The 27,604-nt window shown below is 40.1% G+C and overlaps 1 protein-coding gene across 11 annotated transcripts in view; it reads left to right on the top strand.

Annotated features, from left to right (window-relative positions):
* Window positions 1-24,527, top strand: part of ENOX1 (ecto-NOX disulfide-thiol exchanger 1) — a 365,091-nt gene extending 340,564 nt beyond the window's left edge. For 9 of the 11 annotated variants that reach the window (XM_083811360.1, XM_083811368.1, XM_083811367.1 and 6 more), the window contains 4 exons: window positions 3,071-3,127; window positions 18,287-18,389; window positions 20,549-20,634; window positions 23,560-24,527. In XM_083811360.1, coding sequence (XP_083667486.1) covers window positions 3,071-3,127; window positions 18,287-18,389; window positions 20,549-20,634; window positions 23,560-23,691 — 378 coding nt within the window. In that variant the 3' untranslated portion in view covers window positions 23,692-24,527. The remainder of the gene's footprint in view (window positions 1-3,070; window positions 3,128-18,286; window positions 18,390-20,548; window positions 20,635-23,559) is intronic. The other 2 variants (XM_083811361.1, XM_083811362.1) reach the window with 1 other exon arrangement.
* Window positions 24,528-27,604: the final 3,077 nt, after the last annotated feature.

The following is a 27,604-nucleotide window of genomic DNA, read 5'->3' as shown; positions in this document are numbered from 1 at the left end:
TGAAACAGTAGCTGGAAGAAGGGCACAATGGATCTGCATTTGTCTTGAGCATTAACTGAAACATGCCTAGAGCTAAGGCTGTAAGTAGCCAGAATTCCTAAAGAGAGCTGCACAACCAGTGTGCTTCTCCAACAATCCTGAACCATTTCCAAAATTTTCCAGAACAGCAAAGCCCCTAGCAGTAGTGACCCCCACTTGCCAAGGCTCACAGCTTTCCTTTACAAGGACCACAGCTCATCTGTGTGTTTTTCCAACCATGGGTATTGAAAATCATGGCAGAGTCAAGTAAATATGAACATTTCTTTAAAAAATAAACAGTGCTGGGCTCCCATCTTTATTGGAATTTTTTTTTTTTTTGGTGATATATTTGCTAAAATCTGCCTTTTCATCCTGTATGTCCTGCTGGGAGAGATCCTGTTTGCTTGTTCACCATGTTACAGGATGGTAGCAAAAAGGCTTCTGGATCAGATCTTGTCCACAGCCACCAGCTCCAGTTGTCAGAGGACTTTGAGCCCACTGATTTATGCCTGACCTGACCCCACCATGGCATGAGATGTATGAGAGCCTTCCAGCTCCTTAACTCTTCTCCCTTCCTTTCAGGTAGTCCCTTGGTTGTTACTGGCACTAGTTCAGTGTGTAGCCTCAGTATGCTTCCTGCTGGTAACATCAGTCTCACCACCAACCTGCAAAGGAGCCTGCCTCGGGGGTAAGGCAAGTCCTGTTTTTCCAATATTGTATGTTTTTCCAAGGTTTCTATTCCAACATTTCATGATTTAGGCTGTGAGAGAAGAGTATAAATTAAATTTCAATTAAACAAGCAAACAAACAATATTGGAAAAAGGGGACTTTAACCCTTTAACCTGTGGGAATCCAGAAACATATTTTCTACCCATAAGTTTTCTCCTATTATCTCCACTGGTTTACCTCCACCTCCTGCTGCAGTGGTTTTAGTGTACATGTGGATGCTAGCAGCTTCTTGCCTGAGCTCTGACATCCTCTTCAGGGCACTGCAGGACATAAAAGAGAGAAAAAGGATCAAGCATCCTTCCTGCACTAATTGCGTTAACACTACCTCCACCAGTGCAGCAGTGCTGGGAAGGTGATGGTGGGAATCAGTGGTGGGGAGAAAGTCTGGCAGACCAACGTAGGCTGGAAGCTGAGCCCATTCTCCCATCAAACATGCATGAGGTGGATGGGAGAGCTGCATGTCACCAGCAAAAGGCACGTGGAGCATTGCCCAAGAAGCTAGCAGCTACCAAGGGGTGATGGCACTTTATCCACCTGAAAAAGGAAAGTAGAAAGGTAAGTAATGAACAGCACTCCCAAAGCGCTCAGGACATGGACGTAGCATGCAGAACAGTTTTATATACCTGAGCACACTCCTAACCTCATATTCGGATGAGTAATTCAGCTGAACTCAACGGGACAGCCCACATGAGGTGAATATTTAAAATGAAAAATTGGCAGAATCAGGAAATGGCTCACAGCACAGTGCAGAAATACCTAACTTTTCTTGGCTGGAAGTAGCCTTCTTGTCTCGTTCTTACCAGCATCCTCACAGCGAGATTTTTTTCACAGGATGGTTGTATTTCAGTGGAAGGAAAACATGCAGCATTCAGTGGAAATGCATCACACTGTTTTTAGTATGAGTTGCAGGCTTTTCAAGGGCATTGAAAGATGAGTGTCAGTGAATTGAACCAGGACACCTGATGAGTTTGCAGTCCCCAGCTGTCCTTCGTACTGCTTTCTCAGGGACTGTTGCCCCCTTCCCTCTTTCAGGACCACTTTAGTGGCTCACACAGGCCTGCATCATGAGGTATACAGAGATCATGGCCCACTTACCTTAATTGTCAGATTGGCAATGGTGAGAAGCCAAGAACTGATTCACAGGCAGTTTAGCTGTTGCTGCTGCACAGCAAAAAGATGATAGAGGTAATCTGACCAGTCATCCAACAGTGGTAGTCAGACAAGGCTTCTGTGCCAGACACCCAATCAAAACATAATAACATCCATATTCACCTTGATTTTAGGACGGTTGTCATTCAGTGTCACAGTTGTATCATCACTTGTTAAATGGACCCCAGCTTCTTTGGCAAAAACAGATAGAGACCAAGGAATATAGAGAAAAGTTCTGTTGATTGTATCCTATCTCCATCATCCCCAAATATCTACTTTGAATTAGGTTACAATAAACACATCACTTTTCAGAAGTGTACATAGAGATTAAATGGTTTTGAGTTCTTCCGCTAAATGTACAAACCTGCGTGGTTTACAGGCTCAGGAGAGCTGTGGTGTCCCCTCCTTTCCTTGTTTGTTCAATCACAGGATGAACAACGGCATATTTCACTGTGGCTCGAGACATGAGCTAGGACACTCCTTAAATCTCTCTGGAAAGACTTTTAGAATCCTCTCTGTAATCCTGGATTTCCCCAAAAAAGCTAAATCAGGAGGAAAAAATGTTTTGGTTCAGATCATATATTTGAAATTGGTAGCGTCTCATCGGTCCTTCCTGCCAGTGGTTAAGTAAAAGAGCTGTTTGTCTCTTCACCTCCTTTTCCATCATACCCAAGAGCCATATCAGTTATTTAGATGCTTCCTCAGGAAGGAAACATACAGTAGCACTGTGGCGTCTTGGAAAGCTCAAAATATATCATTCAAAAGTAATCATTAGCAAAACACTGTTTAGCTAGTGGCAACTTGAAAATATTGTAAAGTTTAAATTAATAGCAAGAAGAAGGGGAAATTAAATCATTTATTATTCTTGAGAGCCAATTCTACACACTTTTTATGCCCTGAAACTACTTTCTTATTATTTAAAAAATAATGACCCTGTCTTATTCTTTTCTTTTTTTTTCTTTTTTTTTTTTTACCAACCTATCAAGCCTTAAGTACGTTGGTTTCAAAATGGTTTGAGCAAAAACTCATTAGAATTATATGCTCCATCTGTTTTTCTCATTGGAAGCCTTATAAAATGCTCCTTCAAATAAATCAAAGATAACTGTGTGAAATACTCAAGTAATGTGCTTGTTTTGTTCTGTTTTGTTTTTGTTTTTTTGTTTACTCTTTGCAGTTAAAAAGCGCCAAGGAATTAGCAGAAATCAATGGGCATGATGAATCTCAGGCAAATGTAGGTACAGCTGTATATGCACAGATTTAGAGATATATATGCATGCTTATGGTTTCAAATTTTTCTGTTTATGTCTTAAACCTGATAGAATGGCTGAATGATTTGCACATCAGGTTTGAAGTGGCTGTTTTTTCCTGAAGCCACAGGTTCAAATCCCAGCAAACTTCATTTCAAGGTAGATAAATTGAGTTCCGTGCAATTTACTTTGTCGGATTTATTTGGATGAGACTTTCACAACCAATGTCCTAGTTGCTGTATGTGGGTGTTAAAGATACCATGGAAACGACTGCAAGAGAAATGCTTTGCCTTAGTGTCCTGTCCAGGATTACTCAACCTACAAAGTTGTATTGTTGTCTCCGTGGCTGCCACCTTGCAGCTGAGCAAGTCTGGCCATAATTCAGTTCTGAGTGAGGTGATTCATGTATGCGTATAATTTGGAAACAGTTAATTTGCACAGAAAGGACTAAATTAATTAATTGAGTCATTATTTTGTCCAAAATTGTTAAAGGACTTGTTAAGGTCGTGGTTTTTAAATCCTACTGCCAAAAAAATGCTTCTATTATTCCCTTAATGATTGCAGTCAAAACAGCAATTTGGATAAGGGGAAAGGAAATAAAGAAAAATTTTCCTGCTATGTTTGTAATGCAAACCGTGCAGCTTTGTGTTTTGTCATAAACATAAGAAAATTAAAACTGATTATACATGATATCTTCAACCCAGCTAAAAGAGCCAGCAACAGCCTGAACACTAATATATTTTAAATCTGTTTTTGTCAATATGTTATCTAATGACACAGCCAGGAAAGCAGTTTTATTTTCAACCGGAATGGAACTCTCAAATTTTGTGAACTGCTTTGTGATAAGGAAATGTCCTTTCTTTTTAATCCGTCCCTGAATCTCATTCATTGTGGTCCGTTTCCGCAGCGAAGTCGATAGGGCCTCATAGCTCTCAGGATTTGGACAGGAGACATTCAATATTGTCTGATAGCTCCAACAAATCTGCAATTGCAGTCTGTCTGCACAGCATCTCATTGCCCCCTTGAAAGATTCTGTTTGCAAACCCAAATAAAAACATTAATCCACTGATGAGCTTGAAATGCTCACATTTGCTACTTAAAAACTTTTGCCTGCACAACAGCTGGTTCCAAGTTTCCTAAGGGAATATAGAAACTTAAGATTTAGAAACTTTCCAAAGGAAGCTTGCTTTCTCTCCAAAAAATGCGGATGAAACAATGTTTTGCAGGATCAAAATGTTTTAAAGGAAAATTTCCAAAATGCTTCAACTTTTATCATTCTGACTCATACAAAACAGGATAAAGCAGAAGAGCCTGGAAGCTTTATTGTTATATAATATACAGGTTTAAATAACATTAAAATAAAATATTTCAATTGTCTAAAGAAATTGTTTCAGTAGATTATTTCCCGAATCTGAAATAAAATATTTCAGAATCTTTGGTTAATTGTAAATTTTTCAAAATGTAATATTTTATTCTAGTTTTTAATTGTAGGAGTTGTTCAAACGCCTGAGCTTTCCACAGGATAAAACTATTTTTTGCCCCTCTTTTCCGTGAGCTCTTCTTCAATGCAATATTAGACTAATAAGAAGTCAATATCTAAATTAACGGTGAAGAGGGAAACTAGACAGCTGCAACTACTGAGTAACAGTTACAGCCATGTATGTGTTCAACAGTTATGCCACTAAGAGGTCTGAGAAAGCACAGCAGCACAATTAGAAATGAAGAACTAAAGGAAAAGAATAGATGTTAAAGCATTTGCTACAGTAGTGAACTTTGTAATGTGGAAGTTGAGGCACCTTTTAAACAAGTGTCCTTTATACTGAACATGTAGAGCTCAGGTGTTGTGCCTTGCAGGTTCTCTCTCCACATCTATTCTCAGCAGACTTCATAGCTCTTGCCCTTGGCCAGTGTGTAAATCTGGGATGATCAAAGAGAAAAAGGCTCGGTGGCTCCTATGTGGCTGTTAGTGAACTGTGATGCATATAATGGGATTAGGGCATATTTGTTACAGTTGACAGGTTGAATTCAGCAAATGAAATACCTTTACATGAAGAGCAATAGTGGGAGGTGTTGGTGAGGAAAAATGGCAACATATGCCTATACATGGAACACAATCTAATCTCCACACTGTAGAATATTTAGATTATTTACTCTGCAGAAAATCGGTGTCCTAAAAATGACAGTAGGATTCTTGAGGCATGTTGTGTGCACATCGAGAAAGTTCCTATTGTAGTCTTAAAAGATTATCTTCTTCCAGCAGAAGCTTTCTGCTGATTGCATTGGTCTGCATTGTAATTTACATTAAAAATATATTGTTTCTTAAAACAAAGCCTTGAAATATTTTTTTTCCTAGCAAAAGCAGATATAGATGAAAACATATACTTAGAACTATCCTGACATTTTTTCTAGGTTTCAATTATTTCAGACCATCCTGAAAGAGAAGCAAGGAGCTGGATACCTTTGGAAACATAAAAATATCCCTCCTGAAATGCGCCCCATTTGTAAAACATACAACTCTTGACTTTTTCTCTTGCTTTTGTCAAGAGAATTGAGCACAGTTAATTAAGAGGCTGGAGCAATGGCAATGTTACCCTCCCTGCCATGGCAGTTCACACACAAACCTGGAGGGTGAAACCAAGAAATTTTAGCATCTTGCAGGTACACGCAGGTACAGCATTTATTTCTAGAAAGCAAAACCATCTTACAAAGCTCTATAAACAGTCAGAAGGGTGTTTTACAAGTGACTTGCCAGGTACATGTGGTAATATTTGTTACAGCTGTTGACATTTCCTAGCTAGACCCTATAGGGAAGGCCAGATGCCAGGCTCGGGTGGTACATGGAGCCCGAGTGCTAACAGAGACTTCAGCACCCAGCGCTGCCAGAGGTGTTGTCACCAAGCGTTCATTCTCTTCAGCCTTGCAGTTAGGAAAAGATTGCTAAAATATTGCTTCTTTCTTCTAATTTCTACCCCCTTTAATTTTCTCTTTGTCGCTGAATATAATTCTGTTTAATTCACGCATCTGTCTTAAGTGAAGAGAAAATAATGGCCAATGTACAATTACAATTTCAGATATAATCCTCTTCCAGGATGTGCCCATACTCCTGAGACCTGATTAGTCACCGTGTGAAAAAAAAAATAAAAAATCTTGCTTTGGAGATGTGTTCAAGTAGAGAACATTTTGGAAATTCAAAATACTAATCTCATGTTTTGCGGTTCACTCTGTAAACATAATTTATTCCTCCACTTTTTCTGTGGGTTCATTGGCTTTCCGCGGAGCCTCTTCTGTAAATGGTAGTGCTGTGTTTTGACTGAAGACCTCCTTTGCTCACTGCTGAGTCCAGCATACATAATGTATAGCTTTGGTGAATATATCCTTATTTTGGGGGGTGGGAAGATTAACCTCCATGGTATCCCTCTATTCTTAGTGGTGAAGGGGAGATTTTTGAACATGATCCTAATTTTAGAAGAACCTCATGATTATTTTTCCATGAAATTGTCTTTCTCCCTTGACAGCCACCTGGCTTCCTTAGATGGAGAATAGCTCCTGTTAATAACTCCTACCCTTTGTAAAAGTGCCACAAAATGGTAGTCAAGAGTACCAGCCCTCTTGCTTCAGACCAAAACAAGAGATGGGTCTTGTTTCGGACATTTTGAATGTCCAAACTGCAGTTGCATGGTAAAATCCTGATTCTGTTGAAGTCGTAAATACCCATCAGATTTAATAAGCCAGCATTTCACCAAAAGGTTTTCAGAGTTACCTTGTTATCACCAGGCCATAACAAAATAGATATATTTCAGAGGGGAAAACTGATTTCACCACAAGCTTTTTTTAACAGCGTTTTTTCCAGCTTGAGTTTCACTGCTTGAACAAAGTAATGACTTTGACCTCATTCATCTGCCTCCCTCCAGTTAGCATCTCCAGCAACTTGGACACAATATTCTGTGGTTTTGTCTCCAGACATCGAATCAATAATATTAAGTAGGGATGCATTTTTCCATTTGAATGCTTGAAGCTATTATCAGAGCATTTCTCAAGTTCAACCAAGCATCTTACTTTTGATGTTGATTCTTCCTTTAATTTCCCCCCCTGTATCTGCTTTTCAAGCAATTACCAGACAATCCTTGACTCTGAGGAGGAGTATATCTAGGGTGAAACGTTTCAACCATTTTACTAAATTGCTCACTTTGTGCTACACTGGAAGTGATGTTATTTCTAAGTACACCCTAGTCTTCTCTTTTCACATATAATGGGTTAATCACTGATGATCTTTCTCCAAGACAAGACTGCTCTTAATTAAGGCTCAGATTTGCAATCAGCTGGGCAAGGATTTAGAAATCTAACCCCCTTCAATTTTTGGAGAAGTCTGTAATTCCACCAAACTCATTAGAGTTCAGTCCTTGTGCTTCAGTGTGCAGAGTTTTAATGTAGGCACCCAAGGGCACCTGCTGTGAATGTTCCATGTCAATATATGTGTTAGTACACATCGGCCATGGGATGGGGCACCTCCTATGTGACTGTCTCACATTGAGCCAGGTGAGATGAAAAGGGTCCTTGAACACAGGCGGAGGAGAGGGAGCTAGAAGACAGCAAGGCCTGCTTGGATTGTCTCAGCAATTCAGGACTATGGGACAAAAGTTGGCCACCTTTATTGATGAAGATCCCAAGAAAGTGGTTGCTGATGCTTTTGCTTCACTTCGTTGTGAGTACAATGATCGTCTCCCAGTTAACCCACTTTTCAAAAGGCTTGCTATTCATACAGCATGGACTTGAGATGAAAAATGTACTCTATATGGCTAAGAATCTGGTCCTCCAGTTACAGGCCAAAAAACCTTAGTGAAGAGGTTGCGTATGACAGGAAATTATGTGCATTTGTTTTCTATCTGAGCTTTCCAGATGCCTGGGGTTTGTATCCTGTGGACCTCAGCTTCAGCAAGCTGAGATGGGTCAGTAAGTAGCTGCCTCAGCTCTGCTGGGACCCTCTGTCCTTGCAGTAGGCATTTCTGGAGCACACGGGAATGCGTGGGCGCTGCAAAATATGAAGCAATGACAGCTGGGTGAATTAGAGGAGGGTAGGAAGGGTGTCAGCAACCTTTCTATGCTACGGAGGCTACATTCCCTGCAGAGGATGCCAAAAGTTGTATTTTGTTTTTCTGTCCTCCACCTAAGAAGGTTAAAAGCTCCATTTCCTCTTCTTAAGACAGAATGGTCTACCTGTACTCTCCAGCCACACTGTCACAACTGCTCCCCTTTGCAAGACTGCATTCAGTCAACTAATTCATTTAACAAATGCAATTAATTGTCTGAAGAGAGCAACCGAGAATAACTGCAGCACAGGAATGAGGATAGCCCCCTGAGGGGAGGGAGATTTAGTTTCTGATCTTGAGTGTGCTATGTTGTTGGATGGTGCAAGGACTCAGGTATCCTGACTGGAGGGAGGTGTAAAGGAGGTGTAAACTATTCCCAGGCATTAGGGACACGAATTACTCCCTGTATGCAGGTTCTTCTGTCATGATGGGGCCAGGACCAGGGGGTGAGGAGTGGCTATGTCTCTCTCTTGTCCCTGCTCATTTTTTTCCATTCCAGGCACTTATTTGTAGCCCTCCCATCACTCATTTCCTCTCATTTCCTTCAATTTAAGGCATGTAGAGTATGATAAATTCAAGCAGCTATGACCATTTGCAGATCAGCAGCTTTCCTACTTACCATGGCAAGAATGAGGAATGATCACCTTGTGAATTTAATACCATGAGGGCTGAAAAATAACAGGAGTTTAACTGGCTGTGAGGACCATGTTACCCAAGACCCTGGTCAGCCATCAGAAGTTCTCACATACTGATAGATAAATGCCCCCTGAGGTCCACCTTCGCTACCCCAGCCCTGATTTCATATGTTAGAGGATGGCATTTCGGTTTCATTAGCACAGTGGTGATCTCTCTGCTGGCAGAATCACAGTCTCTACAGTTTCAGACATGATCTAACCCTATAGGGAGCAAACTGCTACAACAGACCAGTGTATTCTGACAAAGACTGTGCTACCTGAAGCAGATAAGGGTTTTCACAAATATCCCCTTTGTTAATGTGCAGAAAGAAATCACACCAACTCCCTTGTCCCTGATTGAAAGTGTCAGAGTGTCATCGTAATTTGGCTTTTTTTTTTGGAGTAAATACCCATCATCAGAGGGAGGAGAAGAGAGGACTCAATGAGACAATGTCAAAGAGACACAATGGTAAAAACCATTTGGCCACCCACTCAGCAAACCACAAAAGTTTTTTGACTTCATATTTCATATGAGCTCCACAGGGAGACAGTTCTTCAATCCCTGGAGCCATCTGACATTTTAATAATATCTGATCATTAAGTACAGCCTTTCATCCCAAAGTATTTTCCCCAAGTATTTATACAGGAGTCACCCCATCGTTTCTACTGAGGAATAACATTCAGCCTTATACATATGCAGCTGTATGCTTAACCCACACTGCACACAAGGCAGGTTGGCTTGTTAGCACAGCACCCAGGCTCCCCCAGAGCCACCATAAGGATAACGGGACACCTCTGCTTCAACCACAAGCCTCCTGCTGCAGTCCTGAGGTTGCACACCACATTCACACTCCTTCCAACCTGCTGAAGTCCTTCAGAGAATGGACAGTAAAAAGTGACTGAGCTGAGAAAGGAAGTTCAATATCCCCAGGAGACACTCTTCTTGGAAGAATTCATCTTCCCAATCGGGAGTCAATCCAGGGGAATGAGAGCTCTAAAATGTTTGTTTCAAGTACTTCTCATAGATTTACATATGGAGATTCCTGTGAATATAGGGATTGGCCTGAGTTTTCAGATAACTAAGATTAAAGTCTTTCAAATCCAGACCCTTGCTGAAAATGCATTCGTTCTCATCAAACATTTATTTATTTATTTATTTATTTATTGTTTTTCTCCCAATTAATTCCTTTTATTTTAGCTAAGACATTTTCAAAACAATTCTACGTATCCAAGAAGGGAAGTGAATTTCCTTTCTAGATTTATTTATTTATTTATTTATTTTAAGAAGTGCATCAGTCTCGAGGTGATTCCTGGAATTATATTTATGTTAAAGAACTTTTGCAAGGGCTTTGACAAGTTCTCAGTCTCAAGTAAACATGAAGTATCCCCTCCTACAATGATTTCAGCAGTGCTGGTGGGTAGGCAGTGCTTTCATTCAGCCAGCCATTGATCTGCTGCAATTCCCTATCATAAAATGTGCAAAATGACAATTACCTTTCCTTTGCAAAACAACCACCTTCAGATCACATAAAACATCTGTGTTAAGTCATCAGGAACCTACACATAAATCCAGCTTTAGAAAATGAAGCAACCTGATCATACTTTTAGAAATAAGCATGAAGTAACTTTCATATTAGTCATCTGTATTTTGCATATGTACATTCTCATAAAATAGATGTGCTCAAATACAAGAAGAACAATATAAAGAGATAGTTTCAGTGAGAAAAGCATTTTCACATTATCGCTAGTTGCCTAAACTCAGCAGGTGAAAGTTATAATAGTAAAAGCTTTGTAATGAAAAAGTTAAAAGCATCTCTCTGGCAAATGGGTCGGAAAAATAGGATGTCAAGAGCACCATAATACAATTAATCTTCACTCCTGAAAACATTTCTATCATGTAGGATAAATCAGACAAACTAATCTTAGATGCATAGGGCTGTGTCTGAAGTGCTTCGTTTGCAAGGCCTTATGTTTGCTGTTCTAATTTTTCTTCATTGTTGTTCTTTATAATTTTAATGCCAGATAATTTTTCAAACCAGTTGTCAATGGTTTATTTGCTACTACTGGTATACTCTTAAATGTTCTGTCATGGTATGATTTTCTATATTAGTGTACTTTAAAAGTACATTTCTACATTAGCACACTTTAGCAGTAATTACAATTTGCTGTGGCTGACAAACTCAGCACTGGTTTCCTGCATAGCACAAGATAAGTTATAAAGTTGAGGCTTGATCTGAGTGAAAAGGTGACATCTGGTCTCTATAATTTCTAATGATAAAGCAGTCACAAGCATAAACTGTTACAATATTCACCAGCAGTGTAGCATATGGCAAATACATACTTCTGCATCACTGGTTAGATAGTAGTAGGATAAGGATCCTTTGAGAGTCTGAGGGGCAAAAGATGAAAAGAAAAACAAGAACTTGCCAGCTTGGGGTGGTGGTCTGTAAACTGGAGATGACTAGGGAGGGTGTAGACAGCTTGCAGATTCGTGACGAAACAGAGGTCAGGCTGGTGAGAAAAATGGATTAGGATAGCAAGAGATAGCCCTTGGTAAGGATAAAGCAGAAGAGATGGAGACCCATCTAAGGTACCCATACACAAATGTACCTGGGAAACAAACAGGAGGAGATGGAGCAGCGTGTGCTGGCATAGGGCTGTGACATCGCAGGGATAACTGAGCCCTTTGGGACAGTGAATACAGCTGGGGTTCAGTGATGGGTGGGTGCACAGGCTCTTTAGGGAGGGAAAATAAGGCAAGCTTTTACCTGCTTCTTACATGAAGTTTGAATGCATGGAGCTCGTCAGTGGAACAGGCAGCAGGCTGGCTGAAAGCTGGCAGGTCCAGATCAGAGGAAGCTACCATTACCACATTCCCTGGAAAAAGGGTGGATCAAAAAATCTTGGGAGCCTTTTTTTTTTTTTCTTTTTTCTTTTTTTTTTTTTTTCTGGGCAAATGAGGGAGAAGGTAATTAAGAGTTGACAATACAGATTTACCAAGAGTAATCATGCTTGACCAACATGATTGCCTCTGATGAAATGACTAACTCCTTGCCTGAGGGGAAAGCAGTGGATTGAAGTCCACCCTGACTTTTGCAGGGGTTTTGACAAGGTATCCAATAGCATCTTTCTACCCAGTATGGGATATTACACACTGTCTGGGTGGACTTCTAGATGAATGAAAAACTGGCTGGATCATCAGGCTCAAAGTTTAGAAACTGAAAAAAGATAGGCTCAGACTGGGTATACAGAGAAACCTTCATACCTAGGACAGTTCAGCAGTGAAACAGACTGCCTAGAAAGGTTATACACTCTCCATCTTTGGAGGTTTTCAAGGCTAGTATGGGTAAATTCCTGAGCAACATGCTCTGAGCCTACAGCTGACCTTGCCTTGAGCATCAGGTTGGACTAGAGACCTGCCAAAGTCACCTGAGTGATTTTGTGTCTGTGATCATCTGAGTCATGATTGCTGACTGTGATTGTACTCCTACATTTCTGCATTTGCAAGAAAACTAAATTTAAATAAGTTATTTCAGTGTGGTTTAGCTCAAGGTGAGCTGAATAATTTTGTATTCACCATGGATAAGAACATCCACAACACAGTAGCCCATTCTCAACTGACAAGCATGTTAAGCTGTCAGAAGTTGTCTTGTACCTCAACCTTGTGGTCGCCCATAAATTTAAGGTGCATGGCTCGATGTGCATTAAAACTACTGCAAAGCTTCCATTCGCTTGATTGGAAATCGAGTTAGGCTCCACTCAGGTTAAAGCAGCAAGATAAAATTTTTAGATGTGGGTCTGAAATACATTTAATAAAATTTAAAAAAGAAACAGCAAAGCAATCACAACTATTCCAGCCTTTAAGAGATCCTCAGGTAAATGAAAGTAAATGAAAATCACATGCTTTTTGTGTCATAAGCCAGTTTCTACTCCTCTTTGCAGTGGGATCATCAAACCTGCATGTCCATCAATAAGCAGGATTTGGGCGAGTAGTTCTGAAATCTAAGCTTGAGTTCTGTGGACTGAGAACAAGTACACATATACCTTTCAAGAGCTTAAGGATTGTAGATTTGGTATCATGTGTGTATGGGTTTTTCTTCCATCAAAACCCATAAAATTGCATTTCATTTTCAAGTTTACAACATCTCTCTGGCCTGCTGTTAATAGCCTGCAAGATTTTTGTTTATATAGCTGATAAATAGCTTTTTCTCCTCCTACTCATTTTCTCTCAGAAATCCCCTGGCTGATAAGAAAGCATGGTGGATCCCATACATCTGACAACATTCAGTGTGTTGACAATATTCAGCCTGTTGTGTCCGACATCTATTATTTCCTTCTCCTGCCTCTGTTCTAAATGCAATTTGATTTGTATGAGCATCAACATGACCTGCAAACTCTTCCAGACTTTTTTAACACGTCCTTCAGAAGGCATAATGCTATTCTTACCCTGTCACCAGAAAATTCTGCAAAATATCACATACCACGGCAAAGGGAACGAGGTCTGTGAAGACAACTTCAGTCATCGTTCCCCCCAGGTTTAACGGTGATTATCAAACATTTGGATTACCCAGATAGTTGAGGCAGTATCTCACATCTCTGGATATTTGTCATTTGCATCCTGGTCACATGGCAGTTGTCTTCAACGTCACATTCATTCAGTTCCGTATTCTGCCTTTCACACAGAGTCCTCAACAATGGGTGAAGTAGAAGTAGCTTTTAGGTAGGTTAGCTGCCATTCAAGCCCTGCTCAGCTCTTGGTCAGTTTTTATGCATAATGGCAAGTCCCCACTCCCCCCCACTTTTAGGGATGCCTACTGGCAGATGTTTTCAGAATCACACTTTTATAAGCTAAAGAGAACCATTTTTGCTAAAGAGAGAAACCCTAGGCAAGAGTGGACATTCTGTATTCTGTTTGCCTTTTTTGCACTTGTGCAAGACTGGCTTATAGAGGATGTGTGAAGTCTGGCATGAGAATGTTGCATGTAATGTCACACTTTCCCACAGTGGGGAAAAAGAAACTGATGAAGGACTGAAAGACCTATTTCATCCAGATGAAATATCTAGGGCTTTTTAATCTGCTAGTCCCCTGGACTGCAGAGCTAGCCTTTCATTCTCACAGTACCTGCCACTATTCTCTGCAGAGACTCATCTCTTCTATTCCTCAGGACTTCTGTCTCCATCTGGCAATGCAGCTCTATCAGGAATCTCACCCTCATTTGCTGTATTAACAGCACGGGACCCAGCTGCTCTGTAATGGGCCATGGTGGACAGTGAGACCAGACACCTCTTGGAGTACTCCACTTGGTCATTCCTCTGTAATTGCTTCCAAAAGAAGCCAGGGTACATGAGAGGATGATGCAACCTCAACATCTGTCCCGCCTTATGGCCAGGACACATCTAAGGTAGACATCCATATTCCAGAACTGCCACGCACAAGTCTCCACAGTGCAAACGCAGCCATCAGCTCCGTGTCAGTGGTGGTGCGAGAGGTCTGCCCGTGGAAATGAGTAGTCCATGTGCGAAAAGTATAATTATGCCATCCTCAGCATGTTCTTCTGAAAGTTTGCCAGAAAGACTCTCTGTCTTTCCCTCCCTGGTTCAAAGGCAGGGAACCCCGAATCAAAATGCTGACCCCAAGGGGTGTCTGCAAGATCAAAGGGTTTGTTGGGTCCCTGAGGGGAATTCATGGCCTTTCATCATCTGCTGAAGGATGAAAGTGTCATTTGTAGGGAAAAGCTCCGAGCTGGCAGTAGCAAGAGCTTCACATAGAATGATTGCATCCATGCTGAGCAGCTACGGAGCTGTCATCAAGTCTGGCCTCCAATGTTCTACGATACCTGACATAATTTGTGAATAATGAATAGGACCAGGTCTCTAATGGTCTCCAGGTGTGATTTAACCTGGATTAAGCCTTCCACATGCTGTATTTAGTTCCTGCAAGGTCATTTCGTTTCTAATAAGTATTGTTTTTGCACATGCTCAGCTGTGTTCTCCTTTAATGCAGTAACTGACAGATGGTAGCAAAATATTCCTTTTATAATGAAACCTGCTGAAGGAGACTGCTTAGGGCCTCAGAAAATATCATTTGCCAAATAAAGGATGGTCTGCAGGAACGAAAGGAAATACTGTAATGTAGTATATATTGAATAATTTTCCTCAGGCATCTGCTGATCAGTAGCTTTTTCTCATGTCAGAGAGGTGACCTAGCTGTTTGTTCCCAGTTAGTTATTGCCTCATTCACCTTTGTACTCTTTAAACTCCTGTTTCTTGTGTTGGCATAAGTAGAGCCTCTAAAAATGTACAAATTAACTGTGTGAGGACAAGTTGTAGAGGCTTCTTGGTTACCAGATTTGTACCTCCAGTGTGTAGTCTGATACTTAAAGGTTTTCATTTGTACTATAATTAGCCTCATTTCTGGGTAAACTACACACTAATTTTTTTAGACACAAGTATGCCGATTTCTCTTAAGTTGCAACTAATTCCTAGCAGTATTGCTATTGCACCTTTTGTCCGGCCATGCGCACCCTGGATTTTCTCATGGCCTGTGAAAGCTTATTTTGGCAGCTGGATACCTCAGAGTTGTCTAATTTATCATATTTCTGTGAGGCAAGCAGTTTGGGATGGTAGAAGCCTACCCTTTCCAAACCTTCAGGAACCTGCAACCTTTTTCTAATGCCAGTCTTTTGCTGAGTAGCTATCTTTGCCATTCTCAGTTTTCTCAGGCTCCCACATAACCAATTTTTTACTCTTTTATCCTCCATACCAACATACAGTTAAGGAAGACTTGATGTGACTTCCTTTTGCATCCATTTACCCTGTCCTATAAATCATACAAAATGTTCTGCACAGGCTCAAATCTAGAGATTAAATGAGAATCCATCTGTTCATTGCTCCCAATGGGAATATAGTTTCTTTCTCTGCCTCGCTGCTTGACAAAACTTCTAATCCCATCTGAAACTGCTAGTGTGTTGTGTTTGGGGCCTGTTGTATCAAATACACATCTCTCTGCTCTCTCATTCCCCTCTCAGGATTTGTTATTTTTAGACTGCTTTTCTGTCTCTGATGGAGTCAAAAGTTACATCTTAACCTATACAAGCTCTGGTGGCATATGTTGTTCTGCTCTTTTGCTGCAGTATCAGGAAATCTGCCATCCAGCTCTGCTCTTCTGATCCGTAACCCCCTTGTCATTGCTGCCCTCATGGAGAAATGCATATGAACACTTCCCTTATTTCTGCTTCCTGCCTGGGTTTTCTTTCACTGTTCTCAGATGTCATGGCTGGCAGCAGATGAGTATTTGCATTAGCCTTTGCCTGTGGCTGGAGGGGAATCAACAGTGCTGGACAACTTAGGGCATATTCCTGCCGCTATAATGTGCCCTGTGCATTGCAGCACTACAGGAGCATTGATGTCAAGGTGATGTAGCTCTCAGAGCACTCAGGCGCACCATTATTTTAAGAAAGTATCACTGCCACTCTTGAACTGCTGACTCTCCTACCTGTAGGTGTCTAAATCTGTACCACAAGGTTCCCTTTGCAGCCAATGAGGAAAATAAAATAGGCATCTCTAAGGTACAATTTAGCTCAACATAAAGTATATAACCAAAATATATGACTAAAGAGTTTCATTTCTATTGACTAGAATGGCAGCACAAGTGCACTACCTTACATATACACAACTATACATAGATATCTGGCCAAGAGACATGCCTGAGTTCGCTGCTACAACTGCAGCAAACCAAAGGTCCCTCAATGCATCTCACACCTCTGTCACTGTGGGCTAAGGCGGACCGGAGTCCCTTGTCACTGGGGGCTAGGGATACACATTCAGTCACTGAGATGCTCATACGGTTCCTTAGCTGGCACATGGCAGCATATTCCACTTCACAACTTGGGGGAACGTTTGAACCCATGACGCATCTGAGCCATCAGGCACCACGTATCGGGCAGCTGCTCCTTGGTGCCAGCCTATGAGGAGCACAGAATACATCATGGCTTCTTTTTGTGTGTGTGTGTTTGGGGATTTTTTGAGAATGAGGAAGTGCCTGAGTCTTTTTACCCATTTCACAGATTGTAGAGCCTTTACTCATCTAGAGAAAGGCATATTTGATACTATTTATTTATTTATTTATTTATTTATTTATTTATTTATTTATTAACTGTGGATTATTCACACCTCTGGAAATGCCCTAAAGCCACCCAAACCCAGTGTACCTCTTTTATTGCCAAAAATGCTATCCAATTATTTTGGAGCGAGGCACCGCTAAAACGCCTGTTTTAGATGGGCCACATCACTACACCAAATAGCTGAAATTTGATTACATTTAAGGCTGCCCAGTCCTGTGCCACCTCCAGCTGCTAGCAGCACCCCTTGTCTCCCTCAACCAGAACAAGAGCACTGTTCCTGCACAGTCCCACCTCAGACCACCCTATCTGCAGTCCCAAGTTCGCTGCTTCTGTGGTTTTGCAAGGAACTGCCAAGCATTTTGCAGAGCAGATGCAGGAGCGTGAGTCACCGCCTCGCCAAGGAACAAGTTACTGCATACTAGTCACTCCATGGAAACAGCCCATGTATATGCTTGAATACTGCGCAATGCACTTTGAGGCCACTTACATGCCTCTGAAGTAGAGATAATTTGTTTACTTCACATATGCCCAGGAGAAGAGCAATCTGTGTCACACAACTGCCTGTGTACTTCTGATGGAGCATCACGCGTGTGATAGCTTGGCTGAGATTTGGCTAGTTCAGGCCACCTGACTGCAGAAAATGGAGCTCAAAACAGGAGCCTTAACCAGTTTGCCCTTAAGGCTGGCTCTCTTTCAGTCCTCAAAACAAGGTGGTTGCATAGGAACGGTTCCTGAAATGTGCTGACCCCCAAAATGTGCCTGGGAATTGTCTGGGACAGCAGCCAACACCATGCCAGGCATTGGCTGGAGAGTATAGCAGGGTAGATGCTTGTGCTCTAGTAGCTAGAAACATTGCTAGTGACTGCTGAATTTACTCTTATAGCTATAGTTGAATGTTTCCAGCCATGTTCCCTAGAGGCGGTCATTGTTTACAGCTTTAATAGCTAGAAAATGTGAATTTTCTGACCATCTCCACGTTTTATGGCACATCTTTCAAGCTGTTCTAATGAAGAAACACTAGCAACAAAGTTATTACTTACTCCATAAGCAAAATTTGTCTTCTGGGCAGCTCTTGGCATAAAGGTACTTCAAAAAGTGTCTTAATATTCTGCAAACAAATCAATTATTTATAATTGTGTTGTCTTTAGATGTGAATTAAAGTAACGATCTTTCTTATAGAGTTGAAAAGAAAGCAGACAGGTTTAATCAAAGTAAATGAAATCTACATGACTACCTGTTTTGTTTTTTAAACTTCATAGGAAATCAATGTATTGACAGTAGCACTGGTCAACCAAGACAGAGAAAAAAATTCGGAGAAACGAAGTCCAGGTCTAAAATCAGAGAAAGAGGCACTATTAATAGGTAAGATAACCCAAAAATAAGTTTTTTTGTTTGTTTGTTTGTTTTTTGAGAACAAACTGCCTTTTAATAAGTTTTTTGTTTGCATGTGCATTTACATGCACCTTTGCATTAATAAATCAAAAAAAAAAAAAAAGATTCTTGTCTTTCATCTGGATTCAGATTGGCATTTAGTAAGAGAAATCCTAGAATACAAGTGAACTTTTGCTTTCTGAAAAAATCTGCAGAGTTTAATAAAAGAGTGATCTGCATTTAGAACTGTAGCATGTATGTATGAAGATTTCCTTTACATCTAAATTTAGCAGGTTAGAACTGTATAACTTGTTAACAGTTTATTAGACAAAATGCTGAAGGAGAAAGGGATGGAAAAAATATTAGCAAACTACCAAGCAAAAATATGTGTACTGGATGTATTAAGCAAGCCAGATTTATGCTTTTGACATTAGGTGAGGGAATTAGCCATATGAATATTTATAAAGAATACCACAAGGACTGTTGTATCCTTCACCTAGAATAAAATCATAGAAATAAACTGTTTAAGAATACCTAAAAACTAAAGCTCAGAGGCAGTGGGCCAGGTAACTAGTACCTAGCGTTTAGGGACACAAAAACTTTGGTGCCCGTGCTGCCCTTGGAGAGTATATGGAGGAAAAGAGTATAAAAGAAAAACAAAATTACTAAAAAAAGTTGTGATGGAACTCCACTCAGTAACTAGAAAAGGTTTTCAAGTGATGTTTTCTTTACATTGCATGGAAGAGCTAGCTTGGAACATCCTGAACTATAAAGTCTTGGACACACATCTTACCAATGCAATACCAATGCAATATCACTGGTCAAACATGGTTTGAATACAATTGAATTTCCAACCAACCCACCCAAATGTGTGGGTCTTGATTTTTGCTTCAAGAACTCTTGTGTATATGCTTATGGTCACACATAGCACAAGGAAGACAACTGCTATGAGGACATGCCATAGCATACAAATTAAATACATGTCCTTCCTTTTGCAGGATCAGAACTCTGTAAATGCTATTGGAAAAAAGAGGGAGGGGAAAAGGTGCTCTTTGCAAATCCAGTCTAAAATGAGTTAAATTTTACTTATCATTTTCAACCATGGCCAGTATTTGGGGAAAACTGAAATCCAAGATTATCCTAATTCATTCAGCATCAAGAAAGCAATATGGCCTGCAGTACACAAGATACAGTGACCCATTTTTGTCAATTGTAAGCATTTTTAATCCTGGTGTTTATGCTTTAAATATAAGGAACTTCCCCTAGGGTGGTTCAGTTAAGAAACCCATCCAAACAGAGCTGAAAATATTTGCTCTGATTCTTACAGTTCAACTCTCCCCAAACAGTAACATACATGACATTCTGTATTTTCACTGTTTGTTTAGAAGAGGAGAAATTGGATAGTGCTTTTAATAGCAATTCTGATGTCCCAAATCTTGTTTTCTCCGGTCATCATTATGCTGTCACTTTATTTCCACTGCAGAAAAAAATCACTAGACTTAGATCCTGACTCCTCCTAAACCACTTTTATTCCCATACCTTTTACAGTGATCCTGTAAACAACAATAAAGACAGACAGATCTGGCTTTCTTTTAAGAGAAAATAAATGAGTAAATATGTCAAAAAGGATTTGTGTTTTCTTCAGCAGCAGTTAGGGGTAATATGGATTAAACACTTTTCATAACCAGCATCAGCGTAATTACTAGAAAAAAATTTGAGGGAGTGTGGTTTGTGACACAATTATATGAAACGTTTTCACAACAGAGTACCCAGTGAAGGGGAAAAAAGCAATAATTTTACCACTACAATATCCACAATTTTATATTGGTAAATCAAGCATAAAATTGGTAGTTGAAATGCTTCCAGCAAGTCTTTGTTTAGAAATTCCTTTATTCATCAGTATATTATCTTGGTCACTTACTTGCTAACTGCTGTCATTCCTGAAGATGAGCTATTGTGTTTACCATGTTATTATGACTGTATTAAAAATGTGCCATTTTCTTATGTTTATTGGGTTGTGCAAGAAAAATAGGAATCATAATTCATACTGAAAAACCTGTAAGAACAGACTATTCAGAATTATTTTGCTTATTTTAATGATATACTGTCTGAAGTAATTTCAATATTGTGTGCGTTTGTTTTTAATACAGGTATCATATCCACATTTCTTCACGTCCACCCTTTTGGAGCCAATATAGAATATCTTTGGTCTTATATGCAGCAGTTGGACTCTAGGGTAAAAAAATTTAATCAAAATCTGTTTTCTCTACAGAAATACTGTATTATTCTTTACTGCAGGTTAAACTCTTCGTGTATTTCCATTAGAAAGATAATGGGATATGGGGCTTGGGGGTTTGCGGTCTTTATTCATTTGCAAATTACAATACACCTACTTCTGTTGAGGTCCTTTGCCTTGCACTGGTTAGCTATTATTTGTGGAAAAGAAGAGCAGAGCTTTAAATGGCAAAGACTAGCAGCTGATTTCATGATACTGATCATGAAATACAGCTGAAGAGAAAGAAAACAGAACAAGAGGCAGATTTAGCTGTGGCCATTAAACTGTACAGAATTTTAGGAGATAATTCCCTATTCTTCTAAAAGTTGTTAGTCTCAGGTCACATTGAACATGAACTTTTATGAACACATAAATGGACCATGAAACATACATATCCTTTGACTCAACATAGAAGCAAAAGGGCCTCATAAAGGAATTTTCTGACCCTATTGTTAAATTCAGAGAGCTGTGGCCAACACAAATGTGATGCCAACACTCTATAGCATGAAAAAGTGTTTCTTAACGCATCAGTTTCTACAGTCCATAGCCAATACACACCCACAGAATAGGATACTTTGACTTTAAAGCATCTACTCTAGGATGAGAGGAATCAAACTTTGGAAGTGCCTATTTCTTTCTGCCAAATGTTAAGCAAGTCAAGGGTGAGAAGCTCAGCTGTAAAATAGCCAGCTTTGATCAGGTTAATGCTACTCTCAGTTCCAAACAAGGGCTCCACAAGACACTAGACTGCATGAGATACTTGATAGATGCAGGGGTCACCCTCGGATTAGCCGCAGCTCTCACCCACATCTGCCAGTATCTCTTCTGAACATGGGGATCATGGTGCTTGCCCAGACCTTCTTGTGACATGGAGTCAGGATGCAGCCATGAGGTGCACCTGGGCTCAGAATGTGAGCAGCGCTCCTTGTGTGGTGCTTGTTAGACACGACTCCATTGATCCTGGTAATGTTTTGTTCCTGAAGACTTCCTCCAGCAATACCAAGATCACCCTCCAACTCCTCTGATGGGCTGCTTCATGCCTCTGGAGGATCCTTCTTCTGTCTCTGTGAAGCAGAGGAGATCCTCTTAAAGCAGAGGAGATTCTGAGCTAGAAGCCCACTGGAAATAAGAGAGTTTGCATGGAGAAGTGAGGAAGGATGATGAAGTTTGTAGGCATTATCTTCAGGCCATGACAGCTCAGATCTGGTAGTGCTTTGAAATCCATTGTTACCCATAAAAACAAAGGAGTAGTGGAAGAGGATGGTAGTAAAAGGTGAGGAATTACTGCACTTCATATTTTAAAAAATCTGATTTTACCAAGCCCTGTTATAACCACAGCTTCACAGCCGTATTTGCAGCCCTTCCCCTTCTGCCACAGTTGCAGCACCCAGTCTGCCCAATCTCTTCAGTCATTCAAATCACTCCTTAGCCCATTGTATTTGGCTAAGTTTCACCAGCTTTTCCCCCTCGCTGACCACTCCATCTGTCTCTTGACTGACAACAACAATCAACTGGAACACCAGTTCCGTGCACTCCAGCACTGCTGCTCATTGCTTCTGCCTGCTGAGCTCTTCAGAGGCTGCCCCCTTTGCTGCTGCAGCCCCTCCTTGTGTTTGTTTGTAGGCTCTTTTTTTTTTTTTTTGTGAATTTCTAGTCATGTGAGTAGCCTGTTGGCTTCTGCAAGGCTGCCAGGATCAGGTAGCCTTTAACTTGCAATGGATGAGGCATTGTCTTGGTCTCTCCAAGGCACTGAAGTACCAGCCCCTGCAGCTACCACTCGACCTACCTGCTGCATAATAAACACGAGCTGCAGAATTTGACCTCGCTGGTTTACTTTGGAAGTAACTGCTTGTAGCAACAAATTACTTTTTAATAGCACAATCCTGAGATGTAATCTCAGAGATTAATTTCAATTACTTTCCATGGTTAGCCTGTCATTCCTCACCTGAACAGGAATGATAAGGTCAGCGTACCCATGTGGGCTGAGGGCTCACTATAGAGCTCAGATGCATTACATAAAGGTAACCAGCTATCCATTACTGCCATGAGAGTACGTAAAAGATGGACCTGATTACTTTGGGACTCTAGACAGACTGCCTCCAACACAGATTTTTCAGCACCACCTTAAGAAATCATTTAATCTTTCTGTCTCGCTAAGCTCTTCAGGAAAAATAAAAGGTGATAGATATTTTCGCACTTCCTTTGGGTGTAATAAGGTGTAATTAGTGTGTTCTGTGTTTATACACTGCTTTGAAAATAAAACTTTTCATCATGGGAGTGTCCTACAAATGTGAATAAGCAGAAATATCATAATTGCCAGAGAAGTCTATTAAATCATGGAGATAGCTGTAGACAACTGGCAGAACCAATACATTTCTTCACTTTTCCTTGCATGACCATCACTTTAAAAAAAGTAGCTACAAAATAGAATGGTTCATTTTCCATGGCCATTCATTTCTTGACTTCTCTACTGAATGTATGAGAAAGGTTGCCTTTGTGGAAGTGTTTTCTGCAGTGAGAACATTTTTCCATTAGGATTGTGACCAGTTATTAAGGTTTCAAGACCGCAGAAATATCCTGAGCCATGCTGAGTCAGGAACTTCACTACCCATTTATCTGGGACTGCTGAACTGGGCCAGACTGGGAGAGAATGGCTCCAGAGATGGTAAACTCTAAGTAAAAAAAAAAAAAAAAAAGTGAGCAGATTAAAAATATCTTTTTTTTTTTTTTTTTTTTTTTTTTCAAGAGAAAACTGATGGAGCTGAGTGGAGAAAGAAGTGTTTTCACCTGCCCTGGATTTTTATGTTTATTTTTTTTAGCTTATTTCCTCTTTCCAGTCCAAAGGGCAGTTTTCTCACTTTAATTTTACCTTTCTGTCTTTCCCAGATCTCTGCAAATGAGATAGAAATGCTTTTAATGAGACTGCCACGCATGTTTAAACAAGAATTCACTGGTGTAGGAGCAACACTGGAAAAGAGGTGGAAGTTTTGTGCCTTTGAAGGAATTAAAACTGTCTGACTGTGACTAGTAATGAAGCTATGCAGAAGAAGAATTCCTAGAGCATGGCAGGGTTATAAAGTATTAAAGTAAGAGATTTGGGTTTTGGCACATAGTAGTATGTTTTCAAAGTTATCCAAGCCTGATTTTAGTTACATTTGTGACGTTCTCTTGTGAGTGGAAATTGTAGTTGTGCACCAGTTCCTAAGATAAAATTAAAAAATAAAAACAACAAAAAAAAAGACTTTCAAAATGTGACAGATCTGTTTCCTATGAAAACTGAAGAAAGATACCACAGTCATAATGATTTCAAAATACTACATGTCCTACATCTAAGAAAAGCTCATTGAGCAAACAGTTAAACAGAAAGATTGCCCAGTTGTGGTCACTAAGCCGCAGCGGTGTGTATGTAATATGTAGTAGAACTCATTAAGTTTTGTTATTGAAAGTTATTTCTGTTTAGTAAGAAAACTGAGTAATTTTACAGTGAGGGAAAGCATACCAAAAGAAAACTTGAAGATGTGTCTGAAGTTATTGTATTTTGTAAATTAAGTTATATGCTGTACCAGGGATTTTTGCCTTATTGAAAGAGGCCTGAAAATGTGATTGGAGTCCTCGAGAATGCTTTATCAAGAATATTATTTTTCTAATGTAACTATTCTCCATTACAAGTTCTTTTAACATGGATTGCATATCAATTTTCATAAACATGTAAATAAGGAGGAAACCAGTGTTACTGTATTGTATTTGGTATGTAACATTCAGGTTTATGCATCAAAATAAATATTCAGTTGCATTACTGTTACAAATTTTATAGCAGATATATTAATTTTTATCAATAAATATGACTTCTACCTTATTGTTTGTACAAGTTTTTCTTCTGATGTTTTTGAATTCTTATCAACCCAGTAAGAGTCTGCTGGCATTTGTCCTTGTCCTAAACTATTAACTGTAGATAACTTGGATAAATTGGATAACTTGGATAACTTGGAATCAAAAAAGAGCTTGCAAGATTAGCTATAACTAAAATAGCTAAAGTTATTGCTGGAAGAAACACCAGCATGGAGTTTTGTTTATCTGAACAGATTTCATCTGTTTTTCAAAAGGGCAGCCAGGTTAAAAACAAACCTCATTTTCAGTGTGGTGTTGGGTAGTGGCAATGCATCCAATTAGTTGCTCCTTCTAACTCCCAGCTAAAGCTCCCGGCCTTTGGCCAGGCAAGAAATGGAATAACTTCTGGTGGTGTTCCTTAAGTAGGGACATTGACCTGAATCATTATTTAGGATTTACTGTCAAACACACAGTACTCCAGCACTCCTGAAAGAGTAACTCCAGCACTCCTGTAACAGCCAGTAAAAGCTGAAGAAGTGTGTGTATAAACCAAGCCAGGTGAGTATGGAAGGAATGGCTCCTCCCAGAGCCCTACTTTGAAGAACTGCATCAGTACAGCATTTAGCACGGTGCTAAATAAGAAACTGCAACCCTCTCCAAATCACACCTCTATGTAGGCAGAGGAGCTGGCCACAAGAGAGACAACCTTATAAACTGGGGCACCAACAGCAGGAAATGTGGCAAATTGCAACAGATGCAGAGAGTATCCAGACACATGTCAGAGTGATGTTTCACTCAGGTTCTTCAATAAACAGCAATTAGTGTCAAATGTAATTAGTCATGAAGGAACTCTCTTACATGGCTGTTAGTGATTACTGCTTTAGGTCCTATTTCTCTTCTGGCATCTACCTGGAATATAGAAATATTATATGAAATGTTAGTTGTGTACAAAAGGGAAAAAGAAAGAGGCTTAGCAGGTCTATTATGGGAGAAAATTATGCTTTCAGACTGTACACACCAAAAATGTTTTAAAGAACATACACCTCTATTATGGTTGCTGCAGGGGTTGTATTAAGGTAAGTTACTTGGGTGAAACTAGTAATTATATGCCAGTTATGTTAATGAAAATTAACTAGTTTAATCCAAATAGCTACTCTTTCTTCTCTCGCGATCATACAGACCTATGAATAATTCAAGAAAAAATGTGTTAGGTCTGACAGCTCTTATTTAAGTACTGTAACATAAATGTGTATGGATGGCACTTAGACTGGGGAGAAGAGATGTGAGAAAACTTTCACCTCACCTTTTTTTCATGCCATATTTATTCATTATATTATGTCATCCTCCCTTTTCTCGTGCCCTCCTTTTTGTCCCTTTAGCTCATCTCCTCTCCCACAAAACAATTCCTATCCCAGATAGCCCCAAAATATTTAAAACTGATGGGACCCTTGTAACCTTTGTAACCCTTGTGCTTTCTCTTCCCCTTTTCCTTTTTTTTTTCTTTTTGTTCTTTTTGTTCTGTTTTTCCTAGACTGTAAGTGTTTTAAGAGTAGATTTTTAGTCCTTGTGTTGTACCAGCTAAAAATGAACCTCCTTGATTGGCCTTTGGATATCATCATGAAAGATCTAAACTGAAATATTCTGGTGCTGACTCTTAGGGGTTCTACCTGAGAGTCCTGAAAACAACACTATGGGATGAATGTCAAAGAAGCCACCTTTGAACAACATCTCTTGCAAGTATGTTATTGATATATGGAGAAGTCAGTGATGTTCTGGAAGCCAGTGTTAAATTCTGATGATGCATCCTTTAGCTGGCTAATCTGAGCAGTAGTGTCAGTCAATCTGATGCCATCACAGCCCAGAGAGTTGCACTAAATAGCCCAGAGAGTGGCTAAATAGTACCCAGTGAGGTGAGGCAGTGCAAGACCATAGCAGGTTTTCCCAGTTGAGTCAGGTTGAAGGAGGCCACTTATTTGACAAAGACTCAATGTAATTTACAGTTAACAGGAGCCTCACAACAGTAGTTGGAAGGAAAACAAGGGAAGGAGAGGCCAAAGACACCACACCATCAGGCTAAACACAAGCTCATCAGGTAAGACAATGCAATGGCCTGGCATGAAACTGCAAGTTATGGCAGAAGGTTGTAGCAGTGTCCCCTCTTCTCAAATAGGGACTAATGATGCAGGAGATTTGGTTTCCTGTTGAGCAAATATGCCTAGGGTATTGTGCAGAGAGCTGTGAACTCAGTTGGCCTGAACTCCAGTTGTTCTTTGAGAGCTTTTTAGGTCACCCTTGGCTTTGAATTGTCTTGGAGTGGTAGCAGAGTTGACTTTCATCAGTTTAGAGGGACAGCCTTATGCTGGACTGTGTTTGTATCCCACCTGAAGGATTAAGAGACACTGTGCAAAACCTCCTGGACTAATGTGCATTTCACCCTGCACACTCAAGGGAGATGAGTGTACCCTCTCTGATAAACAGCACTTTATTCACAGTTTGATGAAGACTTCATTATCCCCATTACTAAAAAGGAAATTTCTAATGCCACCTTGTGCTACTGCACATATTATTTTATTTTTTTTTAAGCACGTATGTTTGTACTTTTCAGGCAAAACTTGCATGTTCACAACTGCCAGACCACCACATCCACTTACGGAGCAGCAATATTGAGGTTTACAGAAAATCCTTTATCAAGCAATGTGTAACTACATTTTGTTGCACAACATATACAGAAAAGACTGTGGTTTCTGGAGTCAAAAAAAAAATGTCTTGAAAGCATTCTGGGTGGTTTGTTCAAGTCAAAATTCTTGTCTTGCAAGAATGGTTTGATTTAAAATCAGAATGGTTTGGACAGCCAGCATCCGTATAACACAAATGTGCTGCTCTGATGAGAGTTGACTTGAGAAGGGGAAGGTTTGAGTAGAGGAAGGGGGAAAGGAATTCGTTGGTTTGGGAGATACACTGTTTCTGTACCTACAGTAGTAGCCAGATCTGATATAGGACTGATGTTCACTTTGCACCATAGACTGCCCATCTCCCTGAATCTGCCATCTTCCTACATTTATTGGCATTAAGTGCCAATAAAGCAGGACAAGATCTGCAGGAA

This window comes from Anser anser, assembly GCF_964211835.1.
Source record: "Anser anser genome assembly, chromosome: 1".
NCBI lineage: Eukaryota > Metazoa > Chordata > Aves > Anseriformes > Anatidae > Anser > Anser anser.
The sequence above is the reverse complement of the archived record's forward strand: the minus strand, read 5'-3'. Positions and strand labels throughout refer to the sequence as shown.